This window comes from Phycodurus eques, chromosome 19 (assembly GCF_024500275.1).
Source record: "Phycodurus eques isolate BA_2022a chromosome 19, UOR_Pequ_1.1, whole genome shotgun sequence".
In the NCBI taxonomy this organism is placed as follows: Eukaryota; Metazoa; Chordata; class Actinopteri; order Syngnathiformes; family Syngnathidae; genus Phycodurus; species Phycodurus eques.
Genome location: NC_084543.1, coordinates 11,540,573 through 11,567,817, shown reverse-complemented (window position 1 = coordinate 11,567,817; position 27,245 = coordinate 11,540,573). Strand labels below are relative to the sequence as shown.

Below are 27,245 nucleotides of genomic sequence, written 5' to 3'. Positions count from 1 at the left end.
CACAACAAACACGCTGGGTAGCGAGGGTCTTTTTGGATCCCTTATTAGCTAAACCAAGTGGCCAGACCACCCCTTTTCTGTCCATGATACTTTCTCCGGAGCTTGCTTGGTGTACTAATCCACATGGACCCCGGTGCTCTGGTTTTCTGCTTAGGTAGTCCATGCGCGAGTGTTCGAAGGCAGTCATGACAGTGACTGGGTGTCTTCTACTAATGTACAACAGTTCTTCCCTACTGTTAAAAATGTCTGATCTATCCAAACAAAACTAAACAACCAGCAAAAGTCAAAATAGCGTCTCGTCAGAGCATTAGCCGCTGCATACTGTTGACGCGCACCGCCATTCCGCTATACTTGCTCTGACGAGGTAGACAAATGAACGAGTTCAACACTTCTCTGAGCATGTCATATCGAGCTCCTCAAATCCATGTGTGCATTTTAATATCATGAAAGTGAATGACCTCTTTTTTTCTCTTGGGAGGATCCTATATAACAATTACATATGAGCTGATGACCTGGATATTCATATATATATATTCATCTGGGATTGTCATTCACATACAGTAATGCAGCATTAACTGTGCGTTTGGCATGTGTGTGTGTGTATGTGTGTAGACCCCACCTCCAGCACACACACTGGAGGGCTCAGCTGCCAGGATCTCAATGCAAGATTTCTTGATGATCTGTATTGGAAGAAGAAAAAAAACATTTTCACATTGCATAGCATTTACATTATATGTTCCAATTTGGATCACACAGTATTTAATTCAAACCTCAAAACCACATAATTCAAATCAAATGGCCTCATATCACTAAAGGCTGCAGCAGCACAATGGAAATTTTACAGGACACATTTGTTTGCTTCTTGGTACAATAAAGACTTTATTTACCGAATCGATAACACCCCGGAGGGCGTGGAAGCCTCCCAAAACAGGAAACACATGTTCGATGGTGTCTGCGATGGTCGCCAGCTATACGTGTATATCCATAAGGAGAGACATCAAGTGGAGAGGCAAAGAAGAAAAAAAAGAATTATGATTTTGAAAGTACTTAATAGACACTATGTGTTGGATTCTGTAATTCCAGATTCCTGAACCCCTGCGGAACACTCCATTCCAAACCACAATAGTAAACCTTCCAAATATACAGGTACAGCTCAATAAATTAGAATATGGTCGAAAAGTTAATTTATTTCAGTCGTCTTAAATTATATAGATTCATAAAAAATGAATTTACTTGTAACCAGCCTGTTAAAACCAAGAATGATTACTGTAATGTAGTCCAAACAATTCCGCTTCTTGGTGTGGTAATCCACATGGCTCGTGAAAATTTTCATGCCAGGCCAGTAGCTGGCAGTCACTTGGTAAAGGAACTACCTGCATTCACACCAGCTGCTCATCCTCCTGTGTTTTCTTTATAAAATCCCATATTTTACCCTTCACCTGCCTCTATGTGGATTTAGACTTGACATCCTTCCATCCATTTTCTATAGCATTTGTCTTCATTCATAATACTGTTCCACTCCTGTCCTGTAGGTTATGGTCATTACAAAGTGAGTGCCAAGTTCTACCACACAGCAAGCTTTTTTTCTTCTAATCTCCAGAATGTGGTGTGTCACTGTCCCACTTGGCCCCAACGCAAGCGGATTGTAACGACAATATCTATCCATCCATTTTCTATGCCGCTTATCCTTATTAGGGTCACAGGTGAGCCAGATCCTATCCCAGCTGACTTTGTGCAAATAGCGAAGTACACACTGGACTGATCGCCAGTCAAGTGTAGGACACATATCGACGAACAACCTTTCAAACTCACATTCACACCTATGACAATTAACCAAAGAGAAATTAATTAACCAAAGAAGCGTGTTTCTTTTTTTTGGAGGGGGGAATGTGGGAGGAAGCCCCTCGAGGTACCTGGAGAAAAGCATGAGGAAAACATGCAAACGCCAAACAGGAGTGTCTGAGCTGAGATTTGAACCCCTAACCTCAGAACTGTCAAGCAGACATGCAAACTAGGTCACCGTGCTTTGAATTTAAATAGGTAAATAAACCTAAATGTACACCTCTGTCGAACTGCTTTATCTTGAGCAGCATTAATGATACGCCATTGTTTTTGGTTATTGCTTTAACACTTAACACAAATGTCCCTGCTCTTTCTTTTCAGCATGTAAATGGCAAACAATAATACCGTAATTTCTTGTGTATAATGCACACCCATGTATAATACGCACCCCCAAAGTTGACCTCAAAATTCTGGAAAAGCCTTCTACCTATGTATAATGCATTTTTACAATGCATGATTTTGCTTCTACCCGTATGATCAAAACATGAAGTTTTATCTGTATTTTTCCCCCCCAAAGAATTATTCTGAAGTTAAGCACTTTATTTGAACACGTGATGCTTTTTTTATTTACTTGCTCTTATTTTGAAATTCACAACCCTACTTTTATTTAGTAAATTAGAAAACACACAGTTTTGCTCATGTTTGATTACCCGGGGGCGGCACGGTGGACGACTGGTTAGAGCGTCAGCCTCACAGTTCTGAGGACCCGGGTTTAATCCCCGCCCCCGCCTGTGTGGAGTTTGCATGTTCTCCCCGTGTCTGCGTGGGTTTTCTCCGGGCACTCCGGTTTCCTCCCACATCCCAAAAACATGCATTAATTGGAGACTCTAAATTGCCCGTAGGCATGAGTGTGAGTGCGAATGGTTGTTTGTTTCTATGTGTCCTGTGATTGGCTGGCAACCAGTTCAGGGTGTACCCCGCCTCCTGCCCGATGACAGCTGGGATAGGCTCCAGCACGCCCGCGACCCTAGTGAGGAAAAGCGGCTCAGAAAATGGATGGATGGATGATTACCCGGGCAAAATTTGCAAGATGGGTACAATTCTTTAAAGAAAACATGAAGGACTAGGAGAAACACATTAATTTTATTTTAATGGGATTCAAATTAAACGGTCAAGCACTTCAGAAAAGCATTATCATTGAACAAAACATAAACATAAAGAAATTAATAATGGTTGTTGTTCAGTCAGCAGTCATATTAAAAAAAAAAACAATATTTCACGGCGGCACGGTGGACGCCTGTGTGGAGTTTGCATGTTCTCCCCGTGCCTGCGTGGGTTTTCTCCAGGCACTCCGGTTTCCTCCCACATCCCAAAAACATGCATGGTAGGTTAATTGACAGCTCTAAATTGCCCGTAGGTGTGAATGTGAGTGCGAATGGTTGTTTGTTTGTATGTGCCCTGCGATTGGTTGGCAACCAGTTCAGGGTGTACCCCGCCTCCTGCCTGATGATAGCTGGGATAGGCTCCAGCACGCCTGCGACCCTAGTGAGGAGAAGCGGCTCAGAAAATGGATAGATGGATGGACAATATTTCACAAATTCTGCTAGGGTATGTAAACTTATCAGCACAACTGTACCTATATGCAGTCATACGAATTCCCTGTCATGGAATGAAAGTGTAGGCTAAACTTTTTTTAATAACCACTAGGTGGCGGTGGCATTTTGGAATGAAAGTGTACAGCTTTTTCATAACCACTAGATGGCGGCATACATCTATAAAATGTGAAAGTTTCTTTCCATTTGTCCCTATATCTATGTATAATGCGCTCTATTAACATTTTACCATTGTGTGGGTGAAAAAAATGCACATCATACACGAGAAATTACGGTAGTACTATTTAAAAAAAACATTCCCTTTAACACCAAAACAGTATTTAGACAAATTTGTAGGAAGTTGTAGTGTAAATGAGTGACCAAAACAACCCAATATTTATAATTTCTAGTTGTAAACAGATACCTGAGTCTCATTGAAGTCTTTAACGCCAACACAATACACAATGGCTCCAAGAGATCTGGCTTGCTCGGCCTGTTGTAAAACACAGGGTGTATGTATGTGAATTATTCCCAGAAAAACATGCAATCAAATAATGGGCGTTTCCTGGCTTCCCGAAATGTGCAACATGTGAATGTTGTGCCACTTTAATGGTGCGGTCGCTACCTCTTGCCTTGCGGTGATAAGTTGATGTTCCTGCAGTTCTCCGTCTGTCAGTGCTATAATCACGCTAGCCTTGCCTGCAAAATAAGAAAAGTGGTGCTATAGCCACAAAAAAAAAAAAAAAATCTGTCTGAAGTAAATAAAGGGTGTCAAAAAGGAATGCTGTACTTTGAATAATCATAAAATCAGTGTTATTGTGTGTACTGGTAAATTTTTTGTGTTACACCCTGTAATGATGAGTCAGTCGTTCCTTACCAAAGTTCTCCTGTTCTATCTGCTCATTTGCCTTAAATAAGAAGACAGGTTGATTAGATTCAACCAGTTCATCAGATCAAAGAAGCTCAAAATTCTGATTTCTGTTATAAAAACAAAGACTAGAGAATACTGCATTAGTTGTTTTTTTAATGTCTTTCATAGTTTATACAGAGCAGTGATTTAATTGCCTACCCTGTGCAGTCCAAGGTCCATAAATGTGTCTCCACCTGGAGTCTCTCTTTTAAGCGCATTTAACCCCTTTTTAATGTCCACTCTGCAAAAAGATAACATCAACATGTGTTTATACGAAGTTTGTTTTGAAATAGTGCCCTCTTAATTAAGTCTATAAGAAGCTAAGACGTTTCACGCAGTATCAGCTCGACAGCTACACGGGGGCATGCATTCATTTTCAGCAGTGTGTCGGTTCGGGAGAACATCTGCTTTCACTCTGGCGCCATGCTTTGAATTAAGTTTGCTGACGATTGCTTCCTATTGCGTGAGAGCATGCGGCGCTGCAGTGTCATCCGTTTTTTAGCTTTAGCCTATTCAGCCACTTGCAGTTAATAATAATAATGTTGAAAAACTAAAAACATTTTTCACTTACCTTTTCTCGGTAAGTTTGAGGATGGTGGATGCTCTTGAGGAGAATGTTATGAAGGACATCCTAAGCATGGGACTGGTAGAGAAATATAAAAGAATGTCACTAAAGACTTGCATTTTGTCAATGGTCATTAAAGGGATAATATTTTTTGGGGAAACATCAACAAACAAAACTGGAGACAAAATTTGAATCACAGAAGCAGCAGAAGCAGCATCCTTAGCATGCCACGGAGCATGTGACGGATGTAAAATAACAGGAGGGTACTTTTTTTTTTAATTATAGGAAGGAGCATATGGGTTCACCCTCACTTTAACAGGAAAATGAAATCAGCAAAATAAAAAATAAAAATTCATGGTGTTAGTTTATGTTAACGTGACGGACGGCTAAATAGGACTGTACCATTATTTGATTCTGGGGAGAATTTGTCATGACTCTAAGGCAAAAAAGAGGTACTAAATTACTGAAACAACATTTGAAAAGCAGATTTTATTGGTAGCAGGCTACTTCCTGGTTCAATGGCGAATGTCTTAAGGTGGGCCTCTCCCATTTGCATTCAGAGGCCCTAGTGACTTCAAATGTAATGTTCCACCCACCCATTTTCGATTGCTCTTGATCTCATTAGGGTCACAAATGAACTGGCAAGGATGGTTTCACCATTGAACCTATTGTCACCACAACTAACTTTACTCCTTAACTGATTGAAACATTAGCCTGCTAAGTGTTTGAACATATGCCGGGATGTAGTGGTGGTAGGGATACTTTTAATTTTATTGCTCTGCTTTGTGTGCGTGTTTCTCTGTGGAGAACCTCCTTGTGGGACACCAGGAAATCCAGCACAGAGGAGGAAAGACATCGTAAAATACTTTTTTACAACCTCATACTGTCCACTTGAATTCTGAACTCTGGGAAGTTCACACTCAACATGACTATTGGCCTCAAAATAGCACAGTAACTGGGTATGTTGATAGCACATCTTACCTTTTGAATTTCTCAGCCAAATGTTCGACAAAGAAATAGATTTCATCCCAGTGATTCTGCACACTGCCAGACCTAAAACAAAAAACAAATGCATGACTTAAAATATTTTTTGTTTTGTTTTTGTGTTAAAACAGTATATAAAAAATTAACATCTCTGAATACACAATAACAAGGCCTCAATGCAGGTAGGCTTTCTTCATTAGTGTAGTGTACGGTGGGAATTAGTTTGTAGCATATTGTGAAGTTTTTAGTGTCACCATTGCTAATGTGTGATCTTAAATCCAGGCTGTATGGTTATTTGTCTAAAAACCCCACACAGCTTTAAATGTAATGTTTAAACACTAAAATTACTGCTAATTAAACTATCTGACCAGTTTATCCATGTAAGATTTTATGTTTAAAAAAATTACTGTACCTGGAGTGCATAGCTTTTTTATAGGTAGGACACTAGATAGCAATTTCCTTTTGCCCAATATAAAAAAATGTGTAGGCCAATATCATATCAAATATATCCAACAGAGAACCGTACTCGAATTTGGAAACTTTTGCAGAAAAAACCCCCCAACAACACAGAAACTTACTAACTTAACTCACTAGCATGTCTCCTGACTAATTATGACTGAAAGTGTGCCTGGAGGCCCTGGTCTCCCCCAGGGGAGCATTATATGTCTGGACTTTAAATGCTTATAAAAAACCCCATATGGAGCAACATTTCCTCTGGATCAAATGTTTGTGTTTGCTAATTGGTCATTTGACTAAGAGTGTGAGCAATACATAAGTAGGCTTCTGGCACAATGTTAGCAGCCATCAGGTTAGTAGTTAAGTTGAGAGGGAGAGAGAGATCGAGCGAGAGAGAGAGAGAGAGAGAGAGAGAGAGAGAGATGACACATAGGAAATGAGCTAACCAACTGTGGTAAAACTACAGCCCCATTCGGAGTATGACGCCTACTCGGACTCAAGTTCAAAGGAGGCAAAATGTTTTTGTAGGTGCTGACTGACTGATGTAACAATATTAGATGAGAACACGCCAACATGTGTTAAGGGACACCGTTTCTCACAGTGGTCACTTGGGTTTACTGCCATCATTTAAGCCAGGTGTACATATTCTGATATTTGGGCTGAATTAGACCCTGATTCCCCATTTTGATCAAAGGCCCAATAATTGGATGTCTAAGAAAAATTATCCTGACCAAATATTGTGTGGTTTGGGTGTGTTAAGAGTGTTTTCTCCTCCCTAATCTTTTCAGAAAACAATTGAGGGCTGAAAATCATCAATGTCAAACATGTTCAATATTTTTTTCCTGATGGTGACAGAGCCAGAGGTTAAGTGTACGCCCTGCAACCAGAGGGTTGGCGGTTCATATCCCCGAGTGTATGTTGGTGATGTGGCCCTGGGCAAGACACTTAACCCCCATTGCCTACGAATAAATATGTTTGGCTGTTTGGTGGAGGTTGGAGGGGCCGTAGGTGCAGAATAGCAGCCACGCTTGTGTCAGACTGCCCTAGGACAGCTGTGGCTACACAAGTAGCTTACCATCCCCGGGGTGTGACTGAGGAGTAAATGAATAATGCATGCATTTGTAAAGTGTCTTTGAGTTCCTTACAAAGCACTTTATAAGTTGAATGCATTATTATTAATCACCATTCACACTTTTTAGAGTCTTCAAACAAGAAAAGATCATCATTATACCGTGCAGTATAATCATTTACTACATGTACTATGTCTCTACACTTAAATTCATCTAAAAGACGATGCTGCTAATGTCCTGTGTAAACAATGGTATGTATAACCCTAGGTAATTACAGTTACTACCAATTGAGTTTGTTTGTCTTCAGTGGATGACCAGGAAACAAATGAGCAAAAAAGTTGTTTTGTTGTTAGTTTTTGTTTGGGGACATTCGAATACAGAGACGGCACAAAAATCTTCGTCCGCTAATTGGCAGTCATCAACTGATTGGAAATGCTACAACACCTATAGGAGAGCCCTCAAATGAAATCGCAACGATTTAGAATGTATTTAGTATGAAAAAGTTGACACCTATGGGTACGTTAATATTTTCCACTTACAACAAAGGTCCTTGGACTGTGGCAGGAAGTGAAATTTCCAAGAAAAAAAAAACCCACACGAGCACTGGGACAACATTCAAACTCAAAGAACCTTTGGTGTGGGGCAACAGCGCTACCCACTCGCCACTGTGCTGTAGAAACATCAAAAACTGCACATTCACTGAGATCATTGCTTGGGGAGTCTTTGATTGTTTTTTGGCAGCGGAGTTGCACGGTACATAGAGAAGACTTTGTCATGCCAAGTCACATTACAGATACATGATGAGCTGTGGAAAGTAAGAGGAGTGGGCTCATATTCCCAATGAGGAGAACAATGGCCGATTGCAGCAGTGACTCTCCCTCCATGACTCTCAGTTTTAGAATTCCCCGCACAGACCACACATGCTGCAAATATCTCCTCCTAACACCAAGAGGTCTTCCACAATAACACGCACTCCACGAACTCTGGCATCTGCTTGCGGGCAAAAAATGGTGGCCAGCTTTCTACCTCAGCATTTTCTTCCTTCTCGTTCTGATGAATCCCCGCCTCCCTCATATCAAGGCTTTCTTGTAACGCTGACTGAGCTAAGGAAAAGGACAAGACCTTAAAGATAAACAATGTTTAAATGGTGTGAGTGCAAGCCAATACACAATCAGCGACACAGATTCTGACCTGAAGGAACCGTGTACAGTATTTAGCAGATTATTCCATTACTGTACCAGAGAAGGATTAAACAACACCTATTTTCTGCGGCATATAGTCATCTTAAAATGTCGTGACTATTTATTGAACATGAGCTTTATTTCCCAATAATTCATGTTTTGGTTGGATCACTCCCATTGTGTGAGGTGGCTGCCGTCGTGGGACCGAGGTCTAGCTTGCAGTTTCATTCACCTGTTCAAACACCGCAGGGGAAAGGAAGTGGTCCATTCTGTGTTTGACTATTGTTTTATCTGGAGTGCACTCACCCCATTAATTTCTTTTTAAATCTCATTTCGGCAGTTTGAGTGGAGCCCAGAACCTGGTTTGTTTGTTTTTTTAAAAGTAAGCGGGCTTTAGAATGTGCGGACAAAGCCATTGACGCCAAGTTACATCATCACAAACCATCAAGCATTCACGAAAGCTAGAAGAGGTAAAAGAGGTTCGGACCAGAGGCCCTCAATTGGCAGACTTCATAGGCCTAGCCCAAACCTCTTTATATTGTTTTGATGAATTTTTTTTTTTAACTAAACCAGTATACTTTTGGGGGGATTTACAGGGATTTTAGCCTAATGGCTGTTTATCTGGTCATTCATCCATTTTCCATTCCACTTGTCCTAGGGTACTGGGTGAGCTGGAGCCCATCCGAGCTGACTTTGGGCAAGGGACAGAGTACACCCTAGATTTGTCGCCCGCCAATCATTGTCTATTTCAATTGACAGTCAAATTGTCTGGGACCAAATTCTAACGCATGCTCTACATGATCATGGACCTGACCTGAAGATATTTTCCTTGGATGGATCTTAAATTTTAATTGAGGATCCCTGGTTTCGACCAGGCGGCACAGTGGACGACTGGTTAGAGCATCTGCCTCACAGTTCTGAGGACCGGGGTTCAATCCCCGGCACCGCCTGTGTGGAGTTTGCATGTTCTCCCTGTCCCTTCGTGGGTTTTCTCCTGGCACTCCGGTTTCCTCCCCCATCCCCAAAACATGCATGGTAGGTTAATTGAAGTCTCTAAATTGCCCCTAGGTGTGAATGTGAGTCCGAATGGTTGTTTATTTATGTGTGCCCTGCGATTGGCTGGCAACCAGTTCAGGGTGTACCCCACCTCCTGCCCGAAGATAGCTGAGATAGGCTCCAGCACGCCTGCGACCCTTGTGAGAATAAGCGGCTAGGAAAATGTATGGATGGATGGTTTCGACCAATGCATTATCATCCATCCATCCATTCATCCATTTTTAACACCGCTTATCCTGGTTAGGGTCGCAGGACGCTGGAGCCTATCCCAGCTGACTTCGGGCGAAAGGCGGACTACACCCTGAACTGGTCGCCAGTCAGTCGCAGGGCACATATAGACACGGACAACCATTCACACTCACGTTCACACCGTCACTGAGTGGGAACTGAACCCACGCTGCCTGCACCAAAGTCAGGCGAGTGTACCACTACACCATCAGTGACAATGCATTATCATACATGCATTATACAAGTAGCAATAATGGTGATGATGTCAAGTTGCATTAAGTCCACAGACATGGCCAGCAGGTAAAAAAGATGATGAACACGCTCATATGCTCAAGGTGGTATGTGGAGTGTGTTTCATTGGATGTTCTTCAGACCAGATAAAAATGTCCCTTTTATGACTAAAATACAGTTGACCCTCTGAAGTTACCTGGGGAAAATGTAATCTGAACAAATTGGACATTGACCAGTATATTCTTGTTCCACCTTTATTGTTTGTAAAATTACTAAAATATCAAACACAGGCTGGTTGTTATATTCTCGACGACCGAAAAATTTTACAAAGCCATCTTGCTAGAGCTTGTCATGATTCGAATGTAGTAGCTTTTTGCAGAAATTACATCGAAGTCGAAATTGGTGCCATAAACCTTGCTCTAAAGGTGGTTACATACCGATAATCTGGCCAGTTTTAAGTATTTAAGTTTAAATCAACAAAGAACAACATTATTGGATATTTCTGAAAGATTATCCCGACCAATTTTTCTGTGGTGGTGGTTGTGTTAGGAGTGATTTCAAATTTAAGTTGAATCTGTTCAATATTTATGATCGCAAATTCTTATGTTTGTGGTGACTACTGAGGAAGTTAAAGTCACAGACTCGGTGATTGTGACGTAAACTGCAACAATAGCGAATTAGGAATCGACCCGAAGTGCGATGGACCCAAAAAGAGAAGCAATTGGTTGTGTTACGTGTCTCCCAAGTCAATCACTTCTATAAAAATGACAACGAGAAGAATTTGCTGCAATGAAGTTAACAGATAAACTAATAGTCTCTAATAGTAATCTTCTTCTATTTCTTCTTCTAGTACTACTCTTTGTTCATCATTGTATTTACCAGCACTCTGGATGCCCTGTGGCACCATGCTGCTTCTGACAGGTCTGTCTGGGTACTAGAAAAGCAATCTGGTTTAGGGGTAGGAGACTCACGATTGTCCATCCATCCATCCATCCATTTTCTTTTCCGCTTATCCTCACTAGAGTCGCGGGCTGCTGGATCCCATCCCAGCCACCTTCGGGCGGGAGGAGGGGTACACCCGAACCGGTCGCCAGCCAATCGCAGGGCACATAAAAACAAACAACCATTCGCACTCACATTCACACCTACAGGCAATTTAGAGTCTTCAATCAACCTACCACGCATGTTTTTGGGATGTGGTAGGAAACCGGAGTGCCTGGAGAAAACCCACCCAGGCACGGGGAGAACATGCAAACTCCACACAGGCGGGGCTGGGATTTGAACCCCAGTCCCCAGAACTGTGAGGCAGTTATACTAACCAGGCGCCTCACCGTGCCGGACTCACGATTGTCATTGAAGATATTTGTGTGAGTGCTGTGCCGTGCTGTGTTGGTCATCTCTAGTTCTTCATCATGTGTGCAGGCTCACATTTTAAGAATTGGTCAAGATGTTAAAAATTGGCCTTTGTGTATGTGTGGCAGACTTGATGTCTTGCAGGACTTTTTTTATTTTCTTTGTCATGGCATATTATTCTTTTGTGGACGAGTGGTCATATATTATGGCTTCATCACTAGGCAACTAAACTTCATGGTCATTGACAGTCATAGCGCCCGGTTAGAGCTGTCTGTTGGAAAAGATATTATACACCATTTTCCCACATGATGCAGCAGCAAGGTTTGCTATGTGAAGGACTTTGTCTGTGGGATTACATGCAGAATGGGAGTGAGGTAATGTGAAATCTCTGCTGGCTCTTTGGCCTGCCAGATAAACTGTGGCGATGATTTACCCAAGGCTTCCATCTCAGGGCCAAGTTGTGCGCGTGTGTGTAGGCGTGTGTGTGTGTGTGTGTGTGGGTGTGTTTAACTTCCTTACTTCAACACAGCTGGCAAAAGAGGCAAAACAGCTCGGAAGCACTGCGCTATTGACGCAAGGCGAGGATGCGCCGCCATTTTTAACCTTATCCTGCTGAGTAAGTCAAACACCAGTGTCTTGATGTGCAAAACAAAGTGAGTCAGATGCTCTTACAGACATGGGGGAGGCAGAAAGGCAAGAGGAAAACAAATACGAGAGAAAAACAAACGAGATTGTGAGGAAAGACCAAGGCAGCATTTCCACATTGTCAGCTAATAGAGGTAAAAAGAGAGGTAAAAAGAGAGGATGTAAAATTCTTTGTAAATACTGTCATATGAATCAATATTTATCCCTATATTGCAATGGAGTGTGGAATTTACAGTAAATGCTTGTAGCTTGTTGTCGCCTTGGTAATACAATTTAAAGGGTGCATTTCATGTAAAATTGACTTTGTAATTGCCTGTACAGTTAACAAATAGTTGAGTTTACTTTATCATGGATTAGAGTCATATTAAATTATACAAGCACCGGTACACATTTATTGAAATAATGATCACTGGGAGTGAGGATGAGCATTTGGACACAATTCCTTTATATTTGATGAGATTAATCCTGTTTTTTTTTTAAATAATTTCGATCGGATGCGAGAGTTTTCTCCTGAATCTTCTAAACTCCTGTTCTGATGCCAGCGTCAGTGGCTAAACATCCATAGCGTGGATGCGGCTCGACTTCCATAGCTCACGTTATTCTTCTTCCAAACGCAAACTAGATGAGACTAAATCAATAGCGCCTCTGCTGGTTGCACTCTGTTCTGTCTCAGTTGCTTCAAAGACATACTACGTTACACACAGCCTGTCCCTACTCAATCTGGACTGTTTCTAATATTCTGTTTGGTAAAAGAAAAGGTATGGGCGCCTAAGCATCTCTGAGCAAAATTTCTGTTTAGTTGATGTCAAACCAGAGTGGTCGAGGGTGGATGACAGCATGTGGGAAAAAGCCCTGTTGGTCTGCAGGTTTTGTGGCTTTCGGCTTCATTCTTACGCTTCAAAGTGTGCAAGAAGAAAAAATAAAATTTCAAAAATCCCTACAGCGACCAAGACGGCTGTCTGCCATTCCAGCTGGGCCTATCCAGACCACCCCAGCCTGCAGCCAATGATGGCGCTCCAATTCAACTGACTGGGCACAAAGATTTGTTTGTTTAAAACCACTAACCTACTTTTACAGCTAGTGCCGCACCATGACTCTTTACTGCAGCACTGCTGAGCTAATGCACATTTACATGCAACTGAAAGGTAATGGTTGGACAAAAAGGGCAAGTAGAGAGACGTTTCATATCAAAACCATCCATCCATCCATCCATTTTCTGAGCGGCTTCTCTCACTAGGGTCGTGGGCGTGCTGGAGCCTATCCCAGCTATCATCGGGCAGGAGGCGGGGTACACCCTGAACTGGTTGCCAGCCAATCGCATGGCACATACAAACAAACAACCATTCGCACTCACATTCACACCTACGGGCAATTTAGAGTTGTCAATTAACCTACCATGCATGTCTTTGGGATGTGGGAATAAACCGGAGTGCCCGGAGAAAACCCACGCAGGCAGGGGGAGAACATGCAAACTCCGCACAGGCGGGGTCGGGGATTGAACCCTGGTCCTCAGAACTGTGAGGCAGACGCTCTAACCAGTCGGTCACCGTGCCGCCTGATATCATATCCAAACCCTGTTTTATTTTATCTTTGACATTTGATCATAACAATAAAAATACCAATAGATGTGAGAATTAAATATCCAAAATAGACCACTTCATCAATATAATCAATGATGCTACAATAATTGACAATTTGTAATACAGTACTAATGCCAACCATAATGACAACACACCCAAACGTTTAAGTACCCTATACTCAATTATAGCTGTAAAGTATTGTTAGTTTCTTTGTGTGTCATTTCAATGGTGTTTTTAGCATGCTCACATCAGAATCAGAATCAGAATCATCTTTATTTGCCAAGTATCTCCAAAACACACAAGGAATTTGTCTCCGGTAGTTGGAGCCGCTCTAGTACAACAGACAGTCAATTTACAGAACACTTTGGAGACATAAAGACATTGACAAAAAACAATTGTGCAAAAAGATGCAGAGTCCTCTAGCACTTAGAGCAGTTCGAATGACTAATATTGCAATGGTCCGGTGCAATGACCATTGTGCAAAGGGCGCCGAGACTTCAAGGAGTGTATGCGGTTTAAAGTGACGAGTAGTGCGATCATCTGGGACAATGTTGGTTGTGCAAATGTTACAGATACTCCTCAATCAGTGTGCAAATGGAGCAGATGCTACATTAGCATTTAGGTCCTAGCAAAACTATACTAAATGTAGTTGCGTTAATGTGGTTACTTGCAGTTGTTACAACAGTGTAACAAGACATTGTTGACCCCACACTGCCGCTTATCTTACCTTATTTTATCTTATTAGCTAAATAAAGAATGGTGACATTCACATTTAACACCAGACAAGTGTTTAGCTCCAAGTGAAGCAATGCTGAATACTTCAAACCTTTGACAACTGATCCCACACCATATCGTATATTATCTTGTCATTTCTCATCTTATTAATGTTTTACCATACTGATATTGTCTTTGCCAAATACGCTATTTGAAGTTAACTGAAGTTGTTTTTGGAAACAATACTATAAAAAAATACTTTATTGATCGCAAATTTTTTTGTTCATGTTGTCTTTTTAGAGTTTTTGCACAATGGCATCAGCATTTAGCTCCAAGAAAAGCTAAGTACAATTAGGTTAATGCCTTAATCTTCACAAGCCTACCAAGCCCCGATGAAGATGAACAGAATCAATTGTATTTTCAATTATGATGGCAGCACTTCATCACCAAGCCGCCGAGTTATGCTAGTCAAATAGTGTAGTGCAGCGAGCACATCACCAAGATAATCATAACAAATTCCTCTTATCAAAAGCGAACACTGTGCATGCAACAGCGTAGCAGCTCTGATTTGGAACTCCAAACAAATGCTAATACAGTTTCCTAAGTCATGTGAACATAGCCCTGTTTGGTTTCACCATTAAATGTACAGTAGCACATGCTGTATGCTTCCACATTTCATACAATTCTTATTACTAGTTCAGCAGCTCATTTTATAATCAAGAAAAGCTGTCTCCCTCTGTAAAACAGAAACCACAACATCCTCCATCCAAATTAATGCATCTTTTCTTGTCTGTTTAGCTGCTCATTTGTCAAAAAGCGTACTGAAATCTTCCCACCATGGCGTGACAACAAGTTCCCAGTTTGCCAATAAATGCCTTTGGAGTTGACCTTCTGAGGCAACTCAGAGGCGTCATCACTCCTGTACATTAAAGACATGATCAGTCATATCCTAACAGCCCTACACGCTTTATATTTGACCACCATACTTTCAAGATGTCGCCATTAAACACAGAACGGAACATAATGATCTGTTTGGATGTTGCACAAAAAGCTGGCAAACTAGTGCCAAAGTTTCCAAATGGATACGGACTCATATGCTACATTTGCTTTGCAGTGTCTAATCTAGTAGAACGTGCTCATGCTGAAGGAACTGCTATAAGAGATTGCGGCCTAAAAATAACATTCGAAGTGGTTAAGAGTCAAGCACATCTTTTATCAATTGGTTTCAATGCATATGGAAAGAGTTTATGGTTGCATTACACCATGCTATACAAATCCTAGATCCAATGTACACCCCCACACCTCATACTACGGCCAAGTAAGTGGAAGATGTACATTGAAGATAACATTTCTATAAAAACAACTACAGTTGCAATCAAACAAGTATTGGATGATACTGTTCCACTGCAGTCCTGTAGTGTGTGCCAAGTTCCACCACATAGTAAAGGCTTTTTTCTCCAAAGCTTCAGAATGTGGTGGGTCACTGCCCCACTTGGCCCCAAAACAAGTGGACTTTAACAGCAAAATTCATGTTCAAACATGTGGATGTTTTTGGAATCATAAACTGAACACAAAAAGATTCAAACTCTACATTTCAAAACTGTGACACAGACACACTAACGACTAATCCGCTGTGCTGCCCTAATGGCAAAATGTCTCAATAAATTCCTGGATTTGCACCTGTATATGGTTTTGCACCAACATTGAATGTGAGGCGGATATTTTTTTATATATAATTCTACTCAGTCACTGATGGTGTAGTGGTACACTCGCCTGACTTTGGTGCAGGCAGCGTGGGTTCAGTTCCCACTCATTGACGGTGTGAATGTGAGTGCGAATGGTTGTCTGTGTCTATATGTGCCCTGCGACTGACTGGCGACCAGTTCAGGGTGTAGTCCGCCTTTCGCCCGAAGTCAGCTGGGATAGGCTCCAGCGTCCCGCAACCCTAACCAGGATAAGCGGTGTTGAAAATGGATGGATAATTCTACTCATTAATTGAACTTTGTAATATAAACATGCACAAAAGAGCTGGTGGAACAATGAGTGCTCATGCTCTGGATTGAGCCGTAAAAAAAGTAATTGAACCTTGCAAATCATTGGTAAAACTAACACTAATCCGTTATTGTTGGATTTATCTTACCAAACATTATAATGAATAAACACAAAAGGAATGAAGACGTTGGTCATTTTACTCATGAGGAGGGCGCATGGGAGATTGTTCAGGTTACAGCCTCTCAACACGCTCTAAACAATCTCCCCCGTCGCTCCTACATTTATTTGAAAATAGGAGGGTTCTACAAGACATAATGTTCTAAGCATTAAGACACAACACAAAACATAGGACCAGACGACACCTGTCCCGTCCCCGACCACATCCGATCACGTCCTTGGTCAAGGCGCCCTTCCATCAAATGTTGCTGAGTCATCTTCTTGAAGGCGAGACATCTTTCTATCTAAATATTGTCCATAATACTAATGCAAGCTACTAATGCAAAATACTAATGCAAGCTACTAATGCAAAATACTAATGCAAGCTAAGCAAATAAATGATAACTACTAAAATATATCTAACATTTATTTAAACTAAATACCGTCCATATGTGTGTGTGTGTGTGTGTGTGTGTGGGGGGGGGGGGGGGGTTGATTTGTTTTTATACCATCCTATATTCTACATCCCATTCAATTTACTGTATGTACCCGCATTGTTAGGTTTTTAGGTGTCTATTCAAATTCCCAAGAAACGTTCAACAACAGTTTTGTTACTTGTGAAAAATACAACTGCTCTCCATCCTCTATCCATATGGATTAAGTCAAATTCATGCTGTGCAAAAAAACAGTGCAGGCCAGAGGGATGAGGCTGGGCATAATTTAAGCAAGATTACTAGAGTGCTCCCTCTTGTGTGAAGTCCACCAGCCGTGTCTATGTCTGTCTCGCAAGTCCTCCCTGGAGAGGGCGCTGAAGCTGGCACGAGAGCTAACAATAGCAACGGCCTATATTCACGTTATTCTTAGCATGTCTGTGTTTTAGGCAACAAAGCCAGTCAACAATGGTCTCCACATCTGGTCAGCAGTCCCGTGTTTTAGCTTCTAATTCGAGTTGTGCTGCAGATGCTTGTGGTCGCAGCATGTCAAACATAAGTCCTTGTGGTTAGAAGATTGCATATTTCTGATAAAGCCGTTCGGCCGATGCCTTGAGACACTATGTCACAAAGGCACCAAGAGCAGACCTTTGAAGGTTCGCTGTCCTACATGCGGTCCATTTTCTCTTCAAGTTAACACCAGGTTTCTCTATATCCATAAGCGTTCATGCCCTGTCATGTCTCCATAGATCAATAGCTGGATGGATAGGTTATTGTAGGGAGGATGGATTGATACTTGAACAGATGGATATATAGGCACATTTGGTCGACAGATGAATGGGTGATAAATGCTACATAGAGGGTTAGGATGGATAGATAGATTGACAAAGATGGAGAAAGAGATATACTTGCACTCAGTTATACAGTAGATGAATTGAGACATGAATACATGGATAGACGTGTGGCTCAATGGATAAATAGTTGGAAGGATGGATAGCTGGATGGGCTGACAGATAGGCAGATACACAGAGATGATAGATACCTGTCACCTCTTCGATGGATAGGTGGACAAATGATGGATGAATGGATGTATATAAATGGACAGATAATTGGAAGGATGGACAAATAGTTGGATAGATGAACATAGATAGCTACCTAGCTAGCTAGCTAGTTAGCTAGCTAGCTAGATAGCTAGATAGATAGATAGATAGATAGATAGATAGATAGATAGATAGATAGATAGATAGATAGATAGATAGATAGATAGATACTTCACTACTGTTGGATCCATGGATACAGTAGCTGGAAGGATACAGTGAAAATAAAAGGTCTACACACCCACATTTAAATGCCAGTTTTTTTTTTTTAATATAAAAAAAAATGAGATCAAGATAAATCATTTCAAAAGTTCTTCCAACATAACTGTGGCCTATAAGGCGTACTACTCAGTGTAATTTTTACTTTTTAAAAAATCTTTTTGAGATGGGAAGTAAAATTTACTGACTGGAATAATTTGATGATGATGATGATGATGTCTAGTTAAGTTTAAGTTGATAGTTTAAGCTTTCATTTAGGCATTCTCTTTTTTTGGTCAATTTAAAAAAGTGGGGGAGTGCCATTGTGGTGGACTTCCCAATGATTGTTCTTTGCTTACTGTGTTATAAATTACCACCCCAATTCCAATGAAGTTGGGATGTTGTGTTAAACATAAATAAAAACAGAATACAATGATTTGCAAATCATGTTCAACCTATATTTAATTGAATACACTACAAAGACAAGATATTTAATGTTCAAACTGATAAACTTTATTGTTTTTAACAAATAATCATTAATTTAGTTGAGGAATGCTCATTAAACACCTGTTTAGAACATCCCACAGGTGAACAGGCTAATTGGGATCAGGTGGGTGCCATGATTAGGTATAAAAGGAACTTCCCTGAATTGCTCAGTCATTCACAAGCAAAGATGGGGCGAGGTTCACCTCTTTGTGAGCAAGTGCGTGAGAAAATAGTTGAACAGTTTAAGGACAATGTTCCTCAATGTACAATTGCAACGAATTTAGGAATTTGATCATCTACGGTCCATAATATCATCAAAAGGTTCAGAGAATCTGGAGAAATCACTGCATGTAAGCGGCAAGGCCGAAAACCAACATTGAATGCCCTTGACCTTCGATCTCTTAGGCGGCACAGCATCAAAACGCCGACGGCTTCTGTGGGCCAGAGCTCATCTAAGATGGACTGATGCAAAGTGGAAAAGTGTTCCGTGGTCCGACGAGTCCGCATTTCAAATTGTTTTTGGAAATTGTGGACGTCGTGTCCTCCGGGCCAAAGAGGAAAGAACCATCCGGACTGTTATGGGCGCAAAGTTCAAAAGGCAACATCTGTGATTGTATGTGGCTGTGTTAGTGCCAATGGCATGGGTAACTTACACATCTGCGAAGGCACCATTAATGCTGAAAGGTACATACAGGTTTCGGAGAAACATATGCTGCCATCCAAGCAAGGTCTTTTTAATGGACGCCCCTGCTTATTTCAGCAAGACAATGCCAAATCACATTCTGCACGTGTTACAACAGCGTGGCTTCGTAGTAAAAGAGTGCGAGTACTAGACTGGCCTGCCTGGAGTCCTGACCTGTCTCCCATTGAAAATGTGTGGCACATTATGAAGCATAAAATACGACAACGGAGACCCCGGACTGTTGAACAGCTGAAACTGTACATCAAGCAAGAATGGGAAAGAATTCCACCTCCAAAGCTTCAACAATTAGTGTCCTCAGTTCCCAAACGTTTATTGAATGTTGTTAAAAGAAAAGGTGATGTAACACAGTGGTAAACATGACCCTGTCCCAACTTTTTTGGAACGTGTTGCAGCCATAAAATTCTAAGTTGATGATTATTTGCTAAAAACAATAAAATTTATCAGTTTGAACATTAGCTACCTTGTCTTTGTAGTGTATTCCATTAAATATAGGTCAAACATGATTTGCAAATCATTGTATTCTGTTCCTATTTATGTTGAACACAACGTCCCAACTTCATTGGAATTGCGGTTGTACAATGCCTTTATGAGTGCCCTTTATGAGCTATGAAATCCCCCAAATGGAGGACTGCGTTTTTTTTCACCATTTAATTTCGTCACTGGCAGTCTGCTCCTAGCTGCTGAAATCCAGTGCCGAGATGTCGCTAAACCACAGCATTTTTTCCAATGTGGGAGAACAGAGAGCACTAATGACAGAGTGATGGCTGAACAATTTCTTTGCAAACAAGAAAAAAAGAAAAGAAGGAGGGCTAGGCCAGCAGGTCTGAAAGGAGAGACCCTTCTCCATACGTCTTTGTTTCAAAGGGTGAGTGTGTGGATTTTAAATTGGGATGCAGAGAACATGACTGTATCATCCAAACAGTCGCTCCTCTTTCTGCTGATTCAGCAAACCACAAGTCCGCCTCCTCTGCTGCGTCACCCCATGCATGCGGATGCAGAGATGCACATTAAAACTCATTGCAGAGGCATCTTCATCTTTTACAAATCCAATTCCTGACCTATATTTAGCAGTAAAAGCACCACAGTGATAATTGTATTTATGTATTAACCAAAAGGACCAAAACTTACTTATCAAGCACAAAATAGAGGTCAAAAGCGCCTTGACAAGAACTCTCTTCTTCCTCCTCCTCATCCTGCAGCTCCGGTTCAGCTCTGGCAGATGACGAAGTGAGCAAAAATAATCCAAACAAAAGCAGAGCAACAGACATGCTCCACAATAATCTTGGCACCATTTCTTCTTTGTTTGAGGAAGGGGTAAAAAGTAGTTCCTTAACGGCTTGGAAAAACACACACTGATACACAAAGTGTTCTCACATCCCACTAGTCGCCTTTAAAATGAAAGGGATGCAAGGGAGACACAAAGAAAAAAAGTCTACTCGCTGTCTTTGTGAAAATGATTAACAATGTGGAAAAAGTTTCCTGTCAGTGACTCAAAACATGTTGAAAGTGGGGCAAAAAAGGAGGTGAAACGGAGCGTTGTTGGCACTGGAAGATCTGGGAGCCCGTGGGACAAGCTGGACTCAAATGGACCAGGTTTCATATTTCATCTTGAGGAGGAAAGAGAGAGAGAGAGAGAGAGAGAGAGAGCGAAAGAGAGAGAGAGAGAGAGAGAGAATCAGAGAGAGGGGAGAAAATGGGTCAACATCCCATTTTGCTCCTCCCACGTCAAGCTGGGAAAAGGAGCAGAGAGGGATAGGCTGATGATCCCTAGGAGCTGTGATTCCACAGGTGTGACCCTTGAACTGTACACCCACTCCATGTGTATTCTTGTTTGTCACTTTCTATCCTCATGGATCAAATGTTCTTGATTTCCAAAGTACTGGGATTAAAACTACTAAAAGTACTGGGATTAAAACAACACAAACACAAACTTCACGCAGGGTATGGACTGGGTGGTTAGAAGCCGTGGGGCAATTGGAGCAGAGCCCTACCATATCCAGCAGATGGAACTGTAGTGGAAAATCTGGCTAAACTTTCATTACCTTATGTAAAGTATTTCATATTTAACGCAGAGTACTGATTCAATTGTGAAATAAATAAATAAATAAACTTACTTCTCCGAGTGATAGCCATCTGACTTTGTTGTGAACAGAATACTGATCATGATCGTTAATCCTGGCATGATCATCCTTCACTTTTTGGTCCTTTTAGATGGATGTTTGGTAAAATGGTTTGTTTTGTGGCTGTAGGCTGTTCCACCCATCCTGGATAAGGCCTGCGGATGCATTGTTTTCCAAAAAACAAAACAAAAAAACTAAACAAAAAAACAACAACATAAAGACGTCTGTGGGAGGTAAACTCTATATTAATCAAAAATTAAACTAAATGACGCATTAAGCAGATGAATAATACATTTATTTTGTGTAATTTATTTTGCTACCCCCTTCTGGTGGCCTTGCCGCAAAAGACAGATTTTTTTTTCTCAATGGAAGCCTCTTTCTTTCATAGTTCACTGACTCACCCTGATGATAATCTCAGAATAACACCAAATACAGTATATACTTTGTAAGGTGTCAGTAGAAACAACATCTCTTACATATGGTACATTTGGGAAATAGTCAGTTGTGTTGCATTCTATTGCATGGTGATGTCTTTGCTAACCAACGCCCCCTGACACCCCCAGAAAAACTAAATCCAATTAAATTTTGATGAGACTCTACACATGATTTAAATATCTATATTTAAAATTTCCTGTTTTTTAAAACAGAAATTAATTTCCTCTATTGTTTATGATGGGGAAATCCAATTTAAAAAAGTGAATTTAAAGGAAAACACATCCATAAAGTATTTACAGTGGATATAAAAAGTCTACACACGCCTGTTCAAATGCAAAGTTTTTTATGTAATAAAAGGAGACCAAGATAAATCATTTCAAAACTGTTTCCACCATTAAGAATGCCTTTAACCTGAATGACTCAATTGATTAAAATATAATAATAATCTTTTCAGGAAGGGAAGTAAAAAGAAAAGACTGAAATAAAGTGTGCTCACTCATTTATAGTTAGGATGTGTGTGCACAATTAACCAATCACTTTTAAATGGGAGTCATCATACATCCACCACCATCTAAAGTGCCTCTGATTCACCCCAAATAAATTTAAGATGTTCTAATAGGATTTTCATGAATTTTTTTTTACTTTCTATCACAAGCCCGAAGATTTTGTGTTTATACTGCTTGCGCCTTCAAACTGCTCATAACCCCCATTTCCTTGTCTAAGGCCCCACATACAATTATTGAAAAACCGTCACAAAGCATGATGCTGCCACCACCTTGCTTCGACGTAGGTATGGTGCTCTTTAGTTGATGAGCAGTATTGTGCTTGCGCCAAACTTGTTACTTTTGGAATTATAGCCAGAAAGTTCAACATTGGTTCCATCAGAACATATCAAACTCTGCCAAACACGTGGCAAAGTGTGTCGACGTCTTACAGCCACTGTACATGTGTACAGTATGTGCAATAAAATATTATTTTCGATTTTATGCCATGACTGAGGACATGTCCAGATGTTAGTTGTCTTGAATGAAACAAAAGACCACTGCACTTGATTTATGAATACGAGCCACCTGAAGGTTAAAAATGGGATGTCATGAAGCATTTATACTTTAGTAGACAACCAACAGGCATGTTTTTTTCCTCCCACTTTTTATTTATTTACTTTTTAAATTTGATCTTGCCACTGTCACAGGGGCCCAAGTAGGTTTTCATGACACAAAGTTAACAGCAGAATGAACATAGTGGACATTTAGTGTTTTCACTTCACAAAGATGATGAAAAGATGATTTTTGACACAAGTTGATAAACCATTCCCAATTTAAAGTACCCAATAACAAATACCATGAACAGTGTCAGCCTCAGTGAGTCCAATTATTTTTGACAGTTACTTCATATGAAATCCACAATGAAATAAAAACTGGCACCAAATGCTGGTTTAAAATGTTGATCTACGTCACAAACAGACAAGTAGGTGACAATAATTTTGTGACAAAGTATTTTCTTCTTAAAATACATTTTCTCTTTGAACAAGTCTAGCACCAACAATTTTCTCAAAGCAAAAGTGGACCTTTATTGTGACACCATTCACTTCTGACCGGCCAAGTGCTTGTTGAAAATGCCCTTGGCCGTTTCGAGGGCGGCCGCCGCCGCAACGGGTATGTGAGGAGCAATGCCGCTTCCTTCCCAGGATGGCGCCAATTTAGTGTCAGAGTGTATTGTGGGGATGCTGAGGAAGACGTCGCTGTCACCAACTTGGAAGGTCTTGGGTGGGTGGGATCCACCGAAAGTGATCTCTCCTACTATCATCGCGCGGCCCAGCCTCTTCATGATGAAGACAAACTCCTCTGCTGCCCCGGCTGTTGCTCCACTGGTCAGGAGGATCAGGCTCTTCTTGGACCCGTACCTCGTACCTGAATCAGACAGGAAGTGTTCAACAGCGGTGGGAGGTATCGACGTACAAATGCTTTGTTACTGTGGTTAAATAGATTATTTTCGGTATCTGTACTTTGACTTCAATTCTTAATCCCTTCATATAAAAACTGTACTTTCTGTACTTTCTACACCTTACTTTATAAAATTAGGCTTGTCACCTTTTTTCAATCTCCACAGATAACGACACCACATAAAGAACATGTAAATAAGGTAAAGTCAACCGCGGTTGAGATTTGGATTAATTTGAGATACTTGGGCAGATCTTGGGTAGAACGTCAGCCAGGAAACATTAACAACACTGACGCAACAAATTCGGAGGAGCAAGATATTCCCCATCAATGGCCCTGTTTTTTTAAGAGAATTTGACAGAATTGCACTTTATGTCAGGGATCTCAGTAAAACCTTACACATTAGGCAAGAACGCAGGTTAGCAGTACTGTACCAAAGACCAGCAATAAAAGGCAATGATCCAATGCCATATCCAATTACCTGTGAGTTCAGGCAGTGTCTGGAGCACTGTGGAGATTCCAGAATGTCTGTCTGTCAGCTTGTCCAGCACAATGTGCTGGTCGGCGTCAAAGAAGTAAGAGCAGAATCCGGCGATCGCTGTTGTAGGCCCGCCGAGGTTGTTCCTGCAAGCACAGTTACAGGTCAGAAGAAAAAAACTGTGATTCAGAAAAAGGTTATCTCAGGTTACATAAGACAAAATGGTTTTACCTAATAATTCTCATTCCAATTGGTTTTAAGCGACTGATGATGAAGGCGTTAGTTGCTCTCTCTACATTAAGCATACATTCAGCTGGCCGACAGTCTTTCAATGACGAATTGTGAACTTGGAGTCAGAAACCAAATACAGTGGAACCTCGGTTTTCATATGCCCTAGTTTTTGTACAATTCGTTTTTCGAGAAATTTTTCCGCAGATATTTTGTCCCAGTTTTCTGCTCAGTTTTGGTACCAAAACCACATGACTCGACTGCTCATTTCCTCCACGGAATGAAGCGCTCACACAAAACAACCCATGCACATGTACAACTTTATTGAGTGTTTTCATTTTGAGTGCTCATCAACGCGCACGTTCATTGGAAGAATTTTGAAGGTTTTCGTGCTTATTTATTGCGCATAACCGCTCAATAAGCAACTTGGGGCCAAAATAGGTTCCAAGTGCCGGTCCCTTGATAAAGAAGAGAAACACAAAATAACTTTTAAAGAAAAAACTCGCAGCCAAGTACGAAACATTGGCAAATTTCCCTTCCGAAGTTGACTGAGCGAACCAGTACATTATCAGTGGACTTTCCAGATTATTTCTTGCGAAAATGGACTACCCACAGAACTGGTTGCCACGCAATCACAGACCATTTATGTAACTCATCTATTCCCTACCAACTGGACAAAAGCGAACCACTACACTACTAATAGACGATCTCACACCATGAATAGTATGTGTACTTTTGAGTATACTTATAACTTACAGTATATACTGTATATTCACACCTAACCATTTTAGTTGACCATTTTTATCCTTAAACAGACATTTTAAACAGATGCCTGGGGTTGGCTGAAAATTGCCCACCTGAGGTCAACAATCATTGCATCAGTGTTGACAACTTTGTTCCACACGTGCTCCACAATAATCTGGGCAATGGTCTTGACCTCTTCGAAGTCGCCAAACATGTCAAAACGCAGGTAGCCGATGTTGTTCTCGAAAATGTCCGTGTGGAAGGAGACTTTGATGAGATCAATATACATCTCTGGAGTATAATTCTGAGGAGATAAACAAGACTTTCAAGGATGATAGACAATGACAACAATAATTAGTCTACGCTCTGGGGCCTTACAATAGGTGGCGGGACTGCGGTATTACTGGTGGTCTTCAGGCTCTTGTCTCCAGACAGGGTCTTCAGGTCTGCTGACAGTTTCTCTTCAAGGTCGCTCTCTGAGACAACCATGTTGTAGTCTCCATTCTCAAGGAGCCCTTTCAGCTTTGCTGCGACATCCGCACCGGTCTCCTCGAAGGCGTAGTTGTCGGCGATCAGGGCTGCCGAACCCTCAATGATGGCAGGTACTTGGGCGCGGAGTTGAACTATCTTGATGGCCGTGGCGAGGGCATCCTCTGCATTGACTTTAACATCAGGGGTGACACCTGTTTGCTCCCAGGTTGAACCAGTGATGGGGTTGATGGACTTTGCGGTGGGCAACGTCACGTAGAAATCTGTGTCGCCAACTTTAAATTGATCTACTTTGACCGAGCCCCCAGCGGTCTTCTCTCCAACAACGGTGGCCCTCTTCAGGTTCAGGAGACAGTAGGCCACATCTTCAGCTACGCCCTTGGTGTTCTTGCTTGTGAGGATGATGAGAGGTTTGGTTGTGCCGTATCTCTCCCCCAGCAGCGTGGGAATGGACAACATCTTTGTGGTGGTGTTTGAGGGACGGTCATACACACTGTCGATGTGAATCACAGAGTCGGCTGAGGTGAAGTACGAGACGATATAGGAGAGTCCCGTGATGTCCCCGCTGCTCGTGTGGCGCAAATCAAAGATTAGACCTGAAGTAGATAGGACTTTGTTCCAGACTAAGTCTACCAACATGTGGCCGATCTTGTCAGCAGCCGCCTCCCCGAGGATGTGATCGATCCTCATGTAGCCGATGTTGCCCTCCAACATGTCCAGCTTGATTGCGTTCTGGAGCATTGCGACAAGTTGCTCAGGGGGCAGGGCAGGCATCTGCGGGGCAACCACAGGGACGAAGTCTGGCTCGTAGGAGATCTTCAAGCGTGGGTCATTGATTGTGGTCTGGAGGCCAGCGCTGAGGACTCGAGACAAAGACTCACCATCTGGAATATTGAGGATCTCTGTATTGCCGCTGGCTGCTGCGATGGCTTCCTTCAACCCTGCCAGCTTCTCTGGGGAGCAGTAATTGTCTAAGATGATCTGTACCATGTCAACGATGAGGCTGGGAGGAAACGCGGCATGGATGAATGCAACATTTCTTAAAACTAGAAGAGTCGTGACCACAACTAGAGCCTTTGCCATTTTTGCCAGCTTTGCCACACCAAAGATGAGTGAAGCTGGTGCCTACCGAGAGGTTCTTTGTCCAATGCCTCTGTTATGGCTCCACGATTTCTGTTAACACACTCATAAGAGGATTTACCCCACAATAAACCTCTAATCGTATTATACCTTTTGTAATGCAAAAACAACCTCGCCAAGTAGGCGTAGCAAGCGGGAAGCGTTTCTAAACATACTGAATGTATATTTAAACAAGGTGTTTTGAGCAATTATGCTAAATTAGTAGTGTCAGGTGAGTTGGCGGTGTAAATGACAAATATATATATATATATATATATATAT

At 41.5% G+C, this 27,245-nt stretch overlaps 2 protein-coding genes across 2 annotated transcripts in view; both read right to left on the bottom strand.

The window, feature by feature from the left end:
- antxr1c (ANTXR cell adhesion molecule 1c) overlaps window positions 1-20,999 on the bottom strand; it is a 36,736-nt gene extending 15,737 nt beyond the window's left edge. Inside the window, exons 1-9 of the mRNA XM_061705954.1 lie at window positions 20,539-20,999; window positions 5,831-5,902; window positions 4,856-4,927; window positions 4,444-4,525; window positions 4,252-4,282; window positions 4,000-4,073; window positions 3,799-3,867; window positions 888-968; window positions 620-680 (exon numbers count right to left, since the gene is read on the bottom strand). Of these exons, the coding sequence (XP_061561938.1) occupies window positions 620-680; window positions 888-968; window positions 3,799-3,867; window positions 4,000-4,073; window positions 4,252-4,282; window positions 4,444-4,525; window positions 4,856-4,927; window positions 5,831-5,902; window positions 20,539-20,702 (706 nt within the window). The 5' untranslated portion in view covers window positions 20,703-20,999. The remainder of the gene's footprint in view (window positions 1-619; window positions 681-887; window positions 969-3,798; window positions 3,868-3,999; window positions 4,074-4,251; window positions 4,283-4,443; window positions 4,526-4,855; window positions 4,928-5,830; window positions 5,903-20,538) is intronic.
- An 809-nt stretch (window positions 21,000-21,808) lies between these two features.
- Window positions 21,809-27,035, bottom strand: rbp3 (retinol binding protein 3). The gene is made up of 4 exons (XM_061663967.1): window positions 25,734-27,035; window positions 25,469-25,659; window positions 24,387-24,529; window positions 21,809-23,875 (listed from the first exon to the last, which is right to left on the bottom strand). Exons 1-4 carry the CDS (start codon window positions 26,925-26,927, stop codon window positions 23,550-23,552), a joined length of 1,854 nt encoding a protein of 617 aa, XP_061519951.1. The 5' UTR covers window positions 26,928-27,035; the 3' UTR covers window positions 21,809-23,549.
- Between the last annotated feature and the right edge of the window lie 210 nt (window positions 27,036-27,245).